This window comes from Malaclemys terrapin, chromosome 1 (assembly GCF_027887155.1).
Source record: "Malaclemys terrapin pileata isolate rMalTer1 chromosome 1, rMalTer1.hap1, whole genome shotgun sequence".
In the NCBI taxonomy this organism is placed as follows: Eukaryota; Metazoa; Chordata; order Testudines; family Emydidae; genus Malaclemys; species Malaclemys terrapin.
In genome coordinates this window covers 275,372,779-275,387,683 of record NC_071505.1, presented here as the reverse complement: position 1 = coordinate 275,387,683, position 14,905 = coordinate 275,372,779, and the positions used below count along the sequence as shown (strand labels likewise).

The 14,905-nt window shown below is 44.8% G+C and overlaps 1 protein-coding gene and 1 long non-coding RNA gene across 4 annotated transcripts in view; one reads left to right on the top strand and one right to left on the bottom strand.

The window, feature by feature from the left end:
- The window catches only part of PIBF1 (progesterone immunomodulatory binding factor 1), a 190,072-nt gene that overhangs the window by 59,467 nt on the left and 115,700 nt on the right, over positions 1-14,905 (top strand). For all 3 annotated transcript variants that reach the window (XM_054013350.1, XM_054013369.1, XM_054013359.1), the window contains exon 10: positions 1,303-1,401. In XM_054013350.1, coding sequence (XP_053869325.1) covers positions 1,303-1,401 — 99 coding nt within the window. The remainder of the gene's footprint in view (positions 1-1,302; positions 1,402-14,905) is intronic.
- LOC128828605 (uncharacterized) overlaps positions 1-14,905 on the bottom strand; it is a 113,171-nt gene that overhangs the window by 22,523 nt on the left and 75,743 nt on the right. The window lies entirely within an intron of this gene.

The window sequence follows — 14,905 nt, the reverse complement described above, 5'->3', positions numbered from 1 at the left end:
AAAAGAAGGATGATTCCTGGCTGGTTGACAAGTAAGGCTCAGTGCATTCCTGAGGCTATTCTAAACTACTGCAGGGACAGAAACAAACTCTGAGACAGATTGAATGAGAATCCCAGGGATGGATGGAACTGGCTGGGCAAGGAGTCTGAGAGTGGGGAGACGAGTCCAGGGTAGGGTGGGGATGCTAAACCAAACTTTTCACCGATGGTCATTAATTGTGTTCCTTATTTTATGGGTACCCAATCTGAAATACCTGCCCCTGATTGCCAGAACACTTATAGTTGTAACTGAAGTCAATGGGGAGTTGTTCTTTGAACATATAAAGTACTATATAATGCTACGTGCTCTGAAAATCAGTCCTAGGCTACTCAAATTGGGCATCCAAAATTAATGTAGATTTTTTTATCTTAATCTCTCTGTGCTTCTGTTCCATAGGTATAAAATTGAGATAATATCACCCAACCTCACAGGCTCAGGCAACCTTAATTCTTTTCCAAACTTTGAATTCTTGACTTTGCAATCTTAACATTCTTTAACATAATTTTTGTGTGTCATTTCTATACATGAATGAAAATCTAATCCTGCAGTGGGAATTCAGATAATCATCTCCTTATAGGATTAGGCTCTAAATGTGAATTATATAAAGTACATTGACATTAAAGTATGTACAAAGTAATATTGCGAGGTCTTAAAAGTGGAGCTCTGCTGTGTTCAATTCAGTTTTTAGGGCTGGATTTTCTTTAATAAAATCTGTCTGTTTCCTGTACAAACCTTGGAGCATGTCAGACAAATTTTGTGTTCTGTTGGCCCCAAAGTGAGGTACGTTGGGTTGTCTTAATTATTAAAATTTGTAACTTGGAAAACTAGTTTTGTAAAATTTCTAAAGCAGCTGAAAGGGTTATTTTTTATTGACCAGCATAAAAGCAAAAAAGATTAGATGGAATAATATAATTGCAGAAAAGAATTTGTTTTTCAAAGAGGTAGTAAATGCATTTTGAGAAACGGGGATATATAATCAGTGGCCATGATGTAGACTATTTGAGACCAGTAAGTCACAATTGGTAAAATGTATATGAAATTCGGGATGGGAAAATGATTGTAAATTAAGACTTGTGTAAAAAACAAAATAGTCAACTATTCAGTATCAGAAGCTACTCACATTACCACTGCCATATGGCTCTTGTGAGCCAGTCCAGAATGACTAAAAAAGAGATGTAGATATAAATCAGTATTGTTTAATTATGAAAAATCTTGTTCATATATATCAGATTGCTGACAGAATAATTTTATTTTTTACTTCAGAAATTTGAGAGAAGCAAGAGATAATGCTGTGGTTGAAAAAGAAAGAGCAGTTGCGGCTGAAAAGGATGCTTTAGGAAAATATGAACATCTCTTAGAACAGTAAGTATATTTTAAAATGCATACACACAAATGGAACTAAAGAGATACTAGTATATTTATATCATTAAATTTGATAATCTTTTTTTCTGGACATAAAGGGAATACTGTGTACAATTCAGGTCAACCATGTTCAAGAAAGATGAATTCAAACTGGACGCTGTGCGGAGAAGGGCTACTAAGATGGGCAGAGGAATGGCGAGCCTATCTTACAAGACAATAAAAGAACTTGGCTTGTGTTGCCTAGAAAATGAAGGCTGAGAGGGGATATGATTGCTCTCTATAAACACTGCAGGATGGTAAAACAACAGGGAAGGAGAAAAGCTATTTAAGCTAAAGGATAATGTTGGCAACAAGAACAAAGGGTATACACTGGCCATGAATAAATTTTAGGCTGGAAATTAGAACGATGTTTCTAACTATTTGAGGACTGAGTCTCGGAAACTGCCTTCCAATAGGAGTAGAGGGGGCAAACAACCTACTAGTTTTAAAATGGATCTTGATAAATTTATGAACGTGATTATATGACATTATTTCCTGTGATAGCAGGGAATTAGACTCACTGACTGAAGAGGTTCCTTATGTTTCTGTTTTGTGTTTTCATCATTTCTCTAAGTGGACAAGATTAGTTTTTAACAAAATGCGTTTTCACCCATGAGCAACCAGTGGAATTCCAGAATGTTTGGGCACCAACCCAGATTGTCTTAAGATTCTTTTGTTCTTTGAGTGATGTCCCTATGGGTGCTCCACTTTAGGTGTTGGTGCGCTCCTGTGCCCGTAGCCAGAGATTTAAGGAATTAGTGCCCAGTTGGGGGTCACATGCGCGGTCCCCATCTTGCGGTTAACAGGTGCTATGCGACCAAGCCCCCCCACCCCCCCACTTCCTTCTCTACCACCTTTGGCTCTATTCAGAGCACTTAGCAGCACCTTGCAGCTTAGCAAAAGTTTATCTTTTCCTTAGTTTTTAGTTTTCAGTTAGAATAGGTAGCCTTCCTATTTTAGCCCCATCTTTTGCTGCTGCTGCTTCTTCAAAAAAAAAAAAAAAAAAAAAAGTTGTTTACATTTTTCTCGTAGGGCATGTGGGTTTCTGTTTCTACATGGTTATTGTACCTCCCCCGCCCTTTGTTTTTTTACGGGGAGAGTACGCTCCTTGAGGGGCATGCACTATCTGCAGGATTTCTGTACCTCTTTCTGACGGACACTCTTAAGTGTGCCCGTTGTCTTGGCGCAGGCATGTTTGCACTGTCACAATCTGAAAGCTCGCACCAGAAAGGCAAGAGATCTCCAACTGAAACTACTTCTCATGGGAAAAATCTCTCCGCCTGGCATCTAACATTAGATACGCACCCCGCCAGAAATTGCCATCGGCAGCCTCTGATAAGGGCCCTTTGTCCATGGCACGGGCTCCTGATCAACCCGCAACAAAGGTGGCAAAAAACCGGGTACCACATCCTCAACTTTGGAGTTGGCCAAGAAAAGACACTCTGCTCACAAGCAAACACTCCCAGTACCAACCACACCGGCCATGTCAACGGCCGAAACAGTGGGTCCCTCCGGCACCATCGGTACCAAGAAACTGAAAGCTCCCAAGCAGCCGAGCTCGGTCACAAGCACCAGGGGAAAATGAAACCCCATGCCGCAGTACCGTCTGACATGAACAAGCAATTGGTACTGATCACCTCAATAACTCCAATGCTAATGCTGCACCTAGTGCGGCCATCACGCACACTAGTCACACACCGGTGCCGACAAGCAGTTTCCCACATGCGAACCCGTTTCCTATGACCCCAACGTTTCCTATGACCCGGGCGCATTGCAGCAATTCCTCCACCACAAAGACATCTCCGTTTCATCAGTACCGGAGTCTCCCATCCTTGGCACTGATGGTACCTCAGTACCCACAGCACTTAATCAACCCAGTTCTCCGCTTCTGTCCACTCCACAATTCTCCAGTGAGGATGGAGATGGGGATGCTGGGCGCGCTCCACCACATTCCTCCCCTGTGTCTGCTCCTACCATGCACGCCCCTCCATACACAGGCTACCCGAAAACCTTCTGAACCAACCTTGGTACGGGCAACCCTGGATGCCCACTGTGCCCTTTCAACCACAGTGGCCTTTTTGGAACCCGTGGGCTACATACCAACAGCAACAACAGGGCATACCTGTTGGCCTTCCCACAGCTGACGCACTTCAAGCACCTTTATTGATCCCACCAAGCACTTCTGAACAGGGGGCTCAGGATGAGGAGGAGGAATTCTCTGAACAAGACAATCCACCGGAAGTCCACTTCTCCTCATCCTCACCAGACGACACTATTATGCCCCCACCTACCATTGCAGGTGATAATTTGTAGAGGTCTTGAAATTGTTTAGGGAAAGTTGCCACTTCACTGGACATCTCCCTGGAAGAGGTCCAGGAAACGTGACACAAGCTAGTTGACATACTGCATCCATCGACCTCATCTAAAATTACCCTTCCCATGAATGATGCGATTATGGATCCTGTGAAGTTGCTCTGGCAAACCCCTGCAGTGATTCCACCTACCTGTAAGAGATTTGATTAAAAAATACCATATGCCTGCAAAGGGCTCTGAATTCCTTCTTTTGCATCCGACATCGAACTCATTGGTGATTGACACCGGCAATGAACCGGGTAGGCAACAATACTACAGAAACACTCCATATGACAAAGACTGGAAATGCCTTGACCTTTGCAGTTGCAAAGCATATTCTGCTGCGACCTTACAATTGAGAATTGCCAACTACGATGCCTTATTAGCAAAGTATGACCACAATAACTATGCAAGTCTCTCTGAATTTACTGCCTTTATTCCAGTGACAAACAAGAACAATACAAATCACTCATCACAGAAGGTCAACTCATAACCAGAACAGCATTACAGGCTGCCCTTTATTCAGCAGATTCAGCTGTGAGATCCATAGCAACCACAATTGTTATGAGATGAGCTTCTTGCTCTATCTATCTGGATTCCCAAAGCCGGTACTGTTGACTATGGAGGACGTTCGAAGGATCCAAACTTTTCGTGGACAAAACAGACGAGTCATTGCACGCTTTTAAGGACTTAAGGGGACATTGCAATCTCTGGGCATTCACATACCTAAGATCAAAAGGCGACAGGGCAGTGATCAAACCCCTCAACGATTCCGACTCCCTCTGTATGCACAATACAGTAGATACTGTGAATATCAGGGTTGGAAGTAGAAAACCTTGAGGAGACAGCAATCTGGTCCCTTGAATACTATTTCTCAACCATCAACTTCTAGACAACAAATTTGAAGCCTTGGTCGAGGGTCTGAGAACCCCATCTCTTTCAGTGCTGGAACCATCTACAACTATCAAGACATTTGGAGATTGCCTGACCCCATTTTACCTGATCTGGCACAGTATTACAACAGACAGATGGGTATTAGAAATTATCAAAACTTGGTTATTCCATCCCCCTTACCTCCAAACCCACTACCTATCCCCCTTCCCTATCTCTCTTCAGGGACTCCTCTCACGAGTATCTACTGCAGTGGTGGCCAGCCCGCGCTGCTTCCCGCAGCTCCCATTGGCCGTGAAAGGTGAACCGCGGCCACTGGGAGCTGCAAGCTATGCCTGTGGATGGTCAATGTAAACAAACTGTCTGTCTCGTGGCCCGCCAGCTGATTACTCTGATGGACCGCATGCGGCCTGCAGGTTGCCCACCACTGGTCTACTGGGAGAAGAGGTAACCTACCTCATGTCTCTAGAAGCAGTAGAACCCGTACCATCCGAGTACAGCGGGAAGGGGTTCTATTCCCACTAATTTCTCTCTCAGAAAAAAACAGGAGGTTGGAGGCCTATCCTCTGCCTATGACAACTCAACAAATTTGTGAAAACACAGCAGTTCAAAATGGTCACACTAAGCACCATAATCCTAGCATTAGAAAGTGGGGACTGGTTCTCAGCCCTTGACCCCCAGGATGCATATTTTTCATATATCCATTCACCCCTCACATCGAAAACTCCCTATGTTTTGCAATAGGACATGACCATTTCCAATACAAAGTGCTATCCTTTGGCCTTTCCACTGCGCCTTGGGTATTCTCAAAGGTATTAACTATAGTAGCTGCCTATCTATGCAGAGAGGGAATCATGATTTTTCCCTACCTGGACGACTGTCTATGACTGCCTGTCTTGTTGGTGCTTTCAACAAAGTCCATCGAACACACAATAACTCTGTTTACTAGGTTAGGCCTTCAGATAAACATGCAAAAATCCACTCTAACATCAGTTCAACACCTGGAATTTATTGGAGCAGACCTCAATTCCCTCGAGGCAACAGCCTCCCGACCGACAAAACAATTTCTGACTCTAACCAATTTGATCTCCACAGCACAAAATAGCCCGCAAGTGTCTGCCAGAACTTGCCTACAAATTCTACGCCATATGGCTGCCATGATCTTTATTGTCCGACACGCAAGATTACATATACGGTGCCTCCAAGCCTGGCTCTGAACAAATTATGTCCCACACAAGCACAGTATAAACAAGTGCTTCACCATGCCAGAGACAATCAAAGATTCTTTTTGTGGTGGACCAACCCGGATAACGTTGATCGCCATCACCACAGATGCTTCCCTTCTAGGGTGGGGAGCACATCTGCAACCACATATAGGCCGATGCTCCGAGACGGAGTCCCATCTTCACTTCCTACTGCTAATCAGAGACAAGACTGTACAGATTCTCACGGACAATGTAATTTGTATGTTCTACATAAACAGACAAAGGGGAGTGCTCACACTCCCTCTGTGTGGCAGCCATGTGCGTTTGGCAATGGTGCATCAAGCACAATGCTATGGCAGATACCCTAGGTAGGAAGTTTTATCAGGACCACAAGTGGGAGCTGAACACACCAGTAATCCTAGACATATTTCGGATGTGGGGGTTTCCAATTATAGATCTTTTTGCAACTGCAGAAAACACCAAATGCTCCCAATTCTGCTCCAGAGCAGGACTCAGTCCACACTCTCTGGGCGACGCCTTCCTCATCAAGTGGAACGCTTCCCTACTATACACCTTCCCTCCCACCCCCCTTCCTAGCCCACGTGCTTCACAAGATCAGACAAGACAGATCCAGAGTGATCCTAATAGCCCCCGAACCACAACAAACATGTTACCCTTACCTTCTCCACATGGCTGTCTACATACCACACACACTGCCACTTCTACCTCAGCTGCTATCGCAGGATGCAGGTTGCGTCATCCATCTGGATCCCCAATGACTCCATCTCAAAGCTTGGTTACTGCATGGTTCTCAGGCTCTGAAATGACATGTTCCACAGATGTACAAAACATCTTGTTAAACAGTCGTAGTCATAGCGCCGACACAAACAGACTGCACCTCTCTCAGCCCCTTTACCTCTCATTCTAGACTACTTGCTGGAACTCCTTTCATCTCAACCAATACATTTGCTGACATTTTTTCCTAAACTGCATGTGGACAAACAGTCCAGATTACATCCCCTGGATATTCGCAGGGCTATAGCCTTCTACATTAATAGAAGAAAATCTTTTCTCAAGTCTTCAAAATAGTTCATTTCAATCACCGAACGATCAAAAGGTAATACCATTTCCAAAGAACATGTATCCAATGGATATCAGACTGCATAAAACTGCAGAATTCCTGTGCTGTCCTGCAGAAAATGGCAGGGAAGCCTCACCGGGGTGTATGTGGGAAGAGAGGACACGGCCATGGGTGCAGTTTTTTGGGGGGATTGCTCCAAACAGAGGTGAGGCATGGAGGGGACACGGGGTTATGTGCCTCTGCCTCCCCTCATTTCTGCAATGCAGAGCTGCCCAGCTGAAGGAGGCTGTTTCGGCTCCGCTGACTCTGCAGCTGAACGCCACCTCCTGTGTCCTAGTGCCAGTCATGCTCCCCTTCTGTGTGCGGGAGCCTTCCTGTTTTCTGTGGAACAGTGAGTGCCTGCGGTGGGGCTGGGTAAAGAGGGGTGGGGGAAATGAGGGAAGGGAGGGTGATGGGATGGGGGGAAGAGGCAGTGGGGAGGAAGGGGGTGGAATAGTGCAGGGGGAGGGGAATGTGGGAGTGAGGGAATGGAGGTAGAGAAGAAAAGGGCATAGGGGAATCGCAAGCCCGGCATTTGGCATCCCCTCAGCAGCAGCTGGGACTCCCCCGTTAAGCAGACCCATTGAACTCTCACCCTGACACGCCCTACCCCCCTACACCTGGACTCCTCCAATTATTCCCCCCACACCTAGATCCTCACCCCACTGATCCCCAGCCAGCTGCACCTGGAACCCCACCCCATCAAGCTCCACTCCCCTGGCACCCAGACGCCCCCACTGAGTCCCCCACCCCAGAACCGCTGCTGAGCCCCATCTCCCCACACCCAGACCCCTCCCAGCTGAATCCCAACCACCTTCACCTGGATTGCCTGCAGAGTCCCATTGCCCCTGCACCTGGAACCCACAAGCCCTTGTGCATCCAGATCTCCCACATTGCCCCACACAGAAACCTATCCCCCCACCGTAAGCCCCTCCATGCTTGGATCCTGCTGGGTGGAACCTGCCCTCCTATACCTGGAGCAGAGGGGCAGGGCCCCAGGGTGTTTCTGGGGCAGGTCTAGCCCTTGCATTGTGTCAGGGTCAGGTACAGCCTCCCTGCTGAATCCCTGTACTGAGGGAGATGGGGTTTTCAGGGTGACCTCCCATCTCACTGCAGCCACTGGCCTGTGCTCCCCACTGCCATGCTGGAGCCACATTTGATGGTTGACAAACAAAATTTGCAGAATTTTCAATTTTTTGGCACATAATTTACTCAGGAGTACTCTATGGACCAATGCTGTGTTTCATTAGTTCAAAACAGGAAGCATTTTTATAATGTTTTCAACTAACAGTTTAGCTATAATTTGTATGATGCATAATAGTAATTGAATATTATACTTACCTTTGTGGTAGCCCTTTTGTGCCTTTCCTGCTGCCTCCACCAGTTTTCTCACATCCATATGTCCCAAGTGATGGTGTAGAATGGCTGTAATACTTCCCATGCCAATTTATTAATATATTTTAGTATGGGGAGGAGTTGTGAATAATTCTCTGTCCTGCTTCACAATAGATCCAGTCTCCTGCTCTGCAGCACCTTGGTTATTTAAATGCTTAGTTCTTCCTAAATGATGACTAGTAATTATATGGTGATTTTGAGCTATAGATAATATCCAAATAAGAATTTGAATGAAGCCACTACATTCATTTCATTTGTGACTTAATCCATGTTTAAACCCAGGTATTTAGGAACTGAAAAGCTAATGCATTAACCAACTGTGCCACCTAGCTGTCTACTTGGAATGAACGTTTAAGTGACATTTTGCTTGAACTAGGTTTTAAAGGTGAGCTGTAAATAGGAATTGTTAAGATTTTGTTAACTTAAGTTAACAAATGTGTGCTTCACACTCCAATAACCAAGATACTGCTATTGGGGCATTTAGCACATTGCCCAAACCTGTAAACACTCTTTATTATTCAGTCCTGTGTATTTTGTCCCCTGTGGGACTCCTAGCCCTCCCTGCAATATAACATTCCAGCATGCACTATGCTGTAAACGAATTCATATCAAATGTGGAACCCTGCTGGAAAATAAATTCAGCCCGTAAAGAATGAGATAATTGTGATTTTTTTTTTCTCTTTTTACTGTATAGTGTTGTGTTAAAACAAAAATTCTATCTTATATTTTGGGATATATATATATATAAATATATATATATATAAATATATATATATATATATATATATATATATATATATATATATATATATATATATATATATATATATATATATATATATATATATATATATATATATATATATATAATTTTTTTTAAACTTCAAAACCATGCAAAAGACTTCTTAAAAAAAAAAACAGTTTCTTGACCTCTTGAATGCTGGCTTCCTGGTTCACTGAGGTGGTCTGATTATTTTGATTTCAATCGCATTATTTATTAGGGCTGTCGATTAATCTCAGTTAACTCATGCGATTAACTCAGAAAAATGAATCCCGATTAATCACAGTTTTAATCGCATTGTTAAACAGTAGAATACAAATTGAAATTTATTAAATATTTTTGGATGTTTTTCTACTTTTTAAATATATTCATTTCAATTACATCACAGAATACAAAGTGTACAGTACTCACTGTCTCTTATTACGAATATTTGCACTGTAAAAATGATAAACAAAAGAAATAGTATTTTTCAATTCACCTCATACAAGTACTGTAGTGCAATCTCTTTCTTGTGAAAGTGCAACTTACAAATGTAGATTTTTTGTTTGTTTGTTACATAACTGCACTCAAAAACAAAACAATGACAAACTTGACAGCCTACAAGTCCACTCAGTCCTACTTCTTATTCAGCTAAGCTAAGATCAACAAGTTTGTTTACATTCATGGGATATAATGCTGCCAGCTTCTTATTTACAATGTCACCTGAAAGTGAGAACAGGCACTTTTGTAGCTGGCATTACAAGGTATTTACGTGCCAGATATGCTAATCATTCGTATACCTCTTCATGCGTCGGCCACCATTCCAGAGGACATGCTTCTATGCTGATGATGCTCATGAAAAAAAAATGCGTTAATTAAATTTGTGACTGAACTCCTTGGGGGAGATTTGTATGTCTCCTGCTCTGTTTTACCCCCATTCTGCCATATATTTCATGTTACAGCAGTCTCGGATGAGGACCCAGCACATGCTGTTCATTTTAAGAACACTTTTACTGCAGATTTGACAAACGCTCTGCTCTGTTCAATGTTGATATCAATCGGCTGCGTACGTGTGTTCCCTCTGTGTGCTGCCCCAGCTCTGCGCAGATAGCTGACACAGCAGATCCCAAGAGAACTCCCAAAGACCACAGACACTAGTAAGGTACAAAGGCAGGTCGGCCAGGTTTATTGTCAAACGAAGCACAGTAATAGTTCCCTCTAGACTTTACTCTACAGGACGTACTACGAATATGTGCCCCCTGGCCATGGACTCAGCTCAGTCAGTGGCGGGACTTTCCACTGCCCCTCAGGCTGGACAAAGACACCACCCTAGGGATGCATTCTTATACATCGGTGCAAACAAGTTACACATCACTCCTGGCGTATTGAGGTGCAACCCCTCTACGTAGTAAGGTGCCGCCTCTCACCTTGTACGTGCTGGTTTGAACAAAACAACTCTATCCATCATATTACCCTTTTGGCCCTGTCGTTGGGATGGGTCAGCTTGTTCCTTGTGTGTGGAATGTACAAGTATGCGAATGTTCTGATATCCGGTGTCCAGTACCTTTTAGGTATGTCTCTTTTTGCAGCATCAGCCCTTTCCTTGCCAGCTTCTGTGAGCAGGGCCTGCCTCTGGCTCACAGCTTAACTTTGCTTTATGTTAGCAAAGTCTTGACCATTACTTTAGTTCAGGCCTCATACTGGGCCGCTGATAAGGGTTTATGTTTCAGGGCCTCATCTTACTACAGTACCAATGTGAGATTTCTAAAGATAGCTACAGTACTCGAACCAAGGTTTAAGAACCTGAAGTGCGTTCCAATATCTGAGGGATGAGGTGCAGAGTATGCTTTCAGAAGTCTTAAAAGAGCAACACTAGGATGCAGAAACTACAGAACCCGAACCACCAAAAAAGAAAATCAACCTTCTGTAGGTGTGTAACAGGGTTGGCACCCACATCTCACGAGTGCCCCCTTCTGGCTGGGTGTGTTTGCATTCTTTAGTTCTGGTGACCCCTTTTGCTGGTTCCAGGTGGGTTTGTCAGTGACACAGCACTCCAGCCAACTCAAACTGTCTGCATGTTAACCAGCACAAACCCCTTCCAGTTATATGGGTTCCCCGGGGCCTATCTTAGTACCCCTCTGGTGGTGTCTTTCTCTAGCCCTCCCTTGGCTGTGGTGTTTAAGTAGTTCAGCCCTGGTATGGCTTCCTCCCTGGATACACTATTTTCAGGTTGCCCTACCCGGGCCAGTCCCTACTCAGTCCTAGGAACCAGCCAGGAGCTCCCTCAGTAGGCTCCCCCCATCCCTGCTAGCAAACTGTCCGTGGCCCTGCTGCTCTTCCAGGCAGCCAGGCCTGCAGTCCTTTCTTCTTCTGCTCCAAGCAGCAACTAATTACTGCCCTGCATCTCCTTTTATATAGCCCTCCTGGGCCCTGATTGGCTGCTTCCCCTGCAGCCACTGTAGCCTGCTTGGAGGACCTCTCCACTGCTCCTTCCCTGGGATGGGTGTGGCAGAACTCTAAGGCCTCCAGCCAGGGGCCTTTGGGCATAGTCCACCCCATCACAAGGTGGCATCTGACTCAGATGATGAAAATGAACATGTGTCAATCTGCACTGCTTTGGATCATTATCAAGCAGAACCCATCATCAGCATGGATGCATGTCCTCTGGAATGGTGGTTGAAGCATGAAGGAACATATAAATCTTTTTAGTGCATCTGGCACGTAAATATCTTGCGACACCAGCTACAACAGTGCCATGCAAACGCCTGTTCTGACTTTCAGGTGACATTGTAAACAAGAAGTGGGCAACATTATCTCGCGCAAATGTAAACAAACTTCTTTGGCTGAACAAGAAGTAGGACTGAGTGGACTTGTAGGCTCTGAAGTTTTACATTGTTTTGTTTTTGAATGCAGTTATTTTTTGTACATAATTCTACATTTGTAAGTTCAACTTTCATAGATTCATAGATTCTAGGACTGGAAGGGACCTCGAGAGGTCATCGAGTCCAGTCCCCTGCCCGCATGGCAGGACCAAATACTGTCTAGACCATCCCTGATAGACATTTATCTAACCTACTCTTAAATATCTCCAGAGATGGAGATTCCACAACCTCCCTAGGCAATTTATTCCAGTGTTTAACCACCCTGACAATTAGGAACTTTTTCCTAATGTCCAACCTAGATCTCCCTTGCTGCAGTTTAAACCCATTGCTTCTGGTTCTATCCTTAGAGGCTAAGGTGAACAAGTTTTCTCCCTCCTCCTTATGACACCCTTTTAGATACCTGAAAACTGCTATCATGTCCCCTCTCAGTCTTCTCTTTTCCAAACTAAACAAACCCAATTCTTTCAGCCTTCCTTCATAGGTCATGTTCTCTAGACCTTTAATCATTCTTGTTGCTCTTCTCTGGACCCTTTCCAATTTCTCCACATCTTTTTTAAAATGCAGCGCCCAGAACTGGACACAGTACTCCAGCTGAGGCCTAACCAGAGCAGAGTAGAGCGGAAGTATGACTTCTCGTGTCTTGCTCACAACACACCTGTTAATACATCCCAGGATCATGTTTGCTTTTTTTGCAACAGCATCACACTGTTGACTCATATTTAGCTTGTGGTCCACTATAACCCCTAGATCCCTTTCTGCCGTACTCCTTCCTAGACAGTCTCTTCCCATTCTGTATGTGTGAAACTGACTGTTCCTTCCTAAGTGGAGCACTTTGCATTTGTCTTTGTTAAACTTCATCCTGTTTAACTCAGACCATTTCTCCAATTTGTCCAGATCATTTTGAATTATGACCCTGTCCTCCAGAGCAGTTGCAATCCCTCCCAGTTTGGTATCATCCGCAAACTTAATAAGCGTACTTTCTATGCCAATATCTAAGTCATTGATGAAGATATTGAACAGAGCCGGTCCCAAAACAGACCCCTGCGGTACCCCACTCGTTACGCCTTTCCAGCAGGATTGGGAACCATTAATAACAACTCTCTGAGTACAGTTATCCAGCCAGTTATGCACCCACCTTATAGTAGCCCCATTTAAATTGTATTTGCCTAGCTTATCGATAAGAATATCATGCGAGACTGTATCAAATGCCTTACTAAAGTCTAGGTATACCACATCCACAGCTTCACCCTTATCCACAAGGCTCGTTATCCTATCAAAGAAAGCTATCAGATTGGTTTGACATGATTTGTTCTTCCCAAATTCATGCTGGCTGTTCCCTATCACCGTACCACCTTCCAAGTGTTTGCAGATGATTTCCTTAATTACTTGCTCCATTATCTTCCCTGGCACAGAAGTTAAACTAACTGGTCTGTAGTTTCCTGGGTTGTTTTTATTTCCCTTTTTATAGATGGGCACTATATTTGCCCTTTTCCAGTCTTCTGGAATCTCTCCCGTCTCCCATGACTTTGCAAAGATAATAGCTAGAGGCTCAGACACCTTCTCTATTAGCTCCTTGAGTATTCTAGGATGCATTTCATCAGGCCCGGGTGACTTGCAGGCATCTAACTTTTCTAAGTGATTTTTAACTTGTTCTTTTTTTATTTTATCCGCTAAACCTACCCCCTTCCCATTAGCATTCACTATGTTAGGCATTCCTTCAGACTTCTCGGTGAAGACCGAAACAAAGAAGTCATTAAGCATCTCTGCCATTTCCAAGTATCAGGGGGTAGCCGTGTTAGTCTGTATCTACAAAAACAACAAGGAGTCTGGTGGCACCTTAAAGACTAACAGATTTATTTGGGCATAAGCTTTCGTGAGTAAAAACCTCACTTCTTCGGATGCATAGAGTGAAAGCTACAGATGCAGTATATAATGCCTAGTTTAAAGCCCTCCTCACTAGGTTAGCCAGTCTGTGTCCGAATAGGGTCTTTCCTCTCCTCGAAAGGTGAACGCCATCTCTGCCTAGCAGTCCTTCCTCGAATAGCATCCCGTGGTCTAGGAAGCCAAAGCCCTCCTGGCGACACCATCTTCGCAGCCAGGCATTCACCTCCATGATGCATCTGTCTCTGCCCGGGCCCCTACCTTTGACAGGAAGAATTGAAGAGAATACCACCTGCGCGCCAAACTCCTTCACCCGTACTCCCAGAGCTCTGTAGTCACTCTTGATCCGCTCAGTGTCACACCGCGCAGTATCATTTGTGCCCACATGGATGAGTAGCATGGGGTAGTAGTCAGAGGGCTGGATAATCCTCGACAATGCCTCCGTAACGTCTCGGATACGGGCTCCCGGCAGGCAGCATACCTCCCGAGATGAAATGTCAGGGCGACAGATGGGCGCCTCCTTCCCCCTCAGCAGAGAGTCTCTGACCACCACTACCCTACGTTTCCTATTCGCAGTGGTGGCAGCAGACCTCCCAGCCTTAGGGGTACGAGGCTTCTCCTCCTTTACTGTAGGGAGTGATTCTTTCTTTCCTGTATCAAGAAGAGCATAACGGTTACCTATTACCACGGCAGGAGGGTTCGGAGCAGGGGTGGAGCACTGCCTGCTGCCAGAAGTAACCAGCTGCCAGTGTCCACCCTGAGCCATCTCCTCCTCCACCAGTGGTGTATCAGCAGTCCTGCGTACTGGGACAGCTACCTCCGCTGTCTCCACATGGACACTGTCGAGGAATTGCTCGTGGATGCTCCTCAACCTAGCCACCTCCTCCTGTAGCTCTCCCACCTGCTGCCTGAGAGATTCCACCAGCAGGCACCTCTCACATTGGATGGTCCCCCCAGCCTGGATATCAGTAATTGGAAA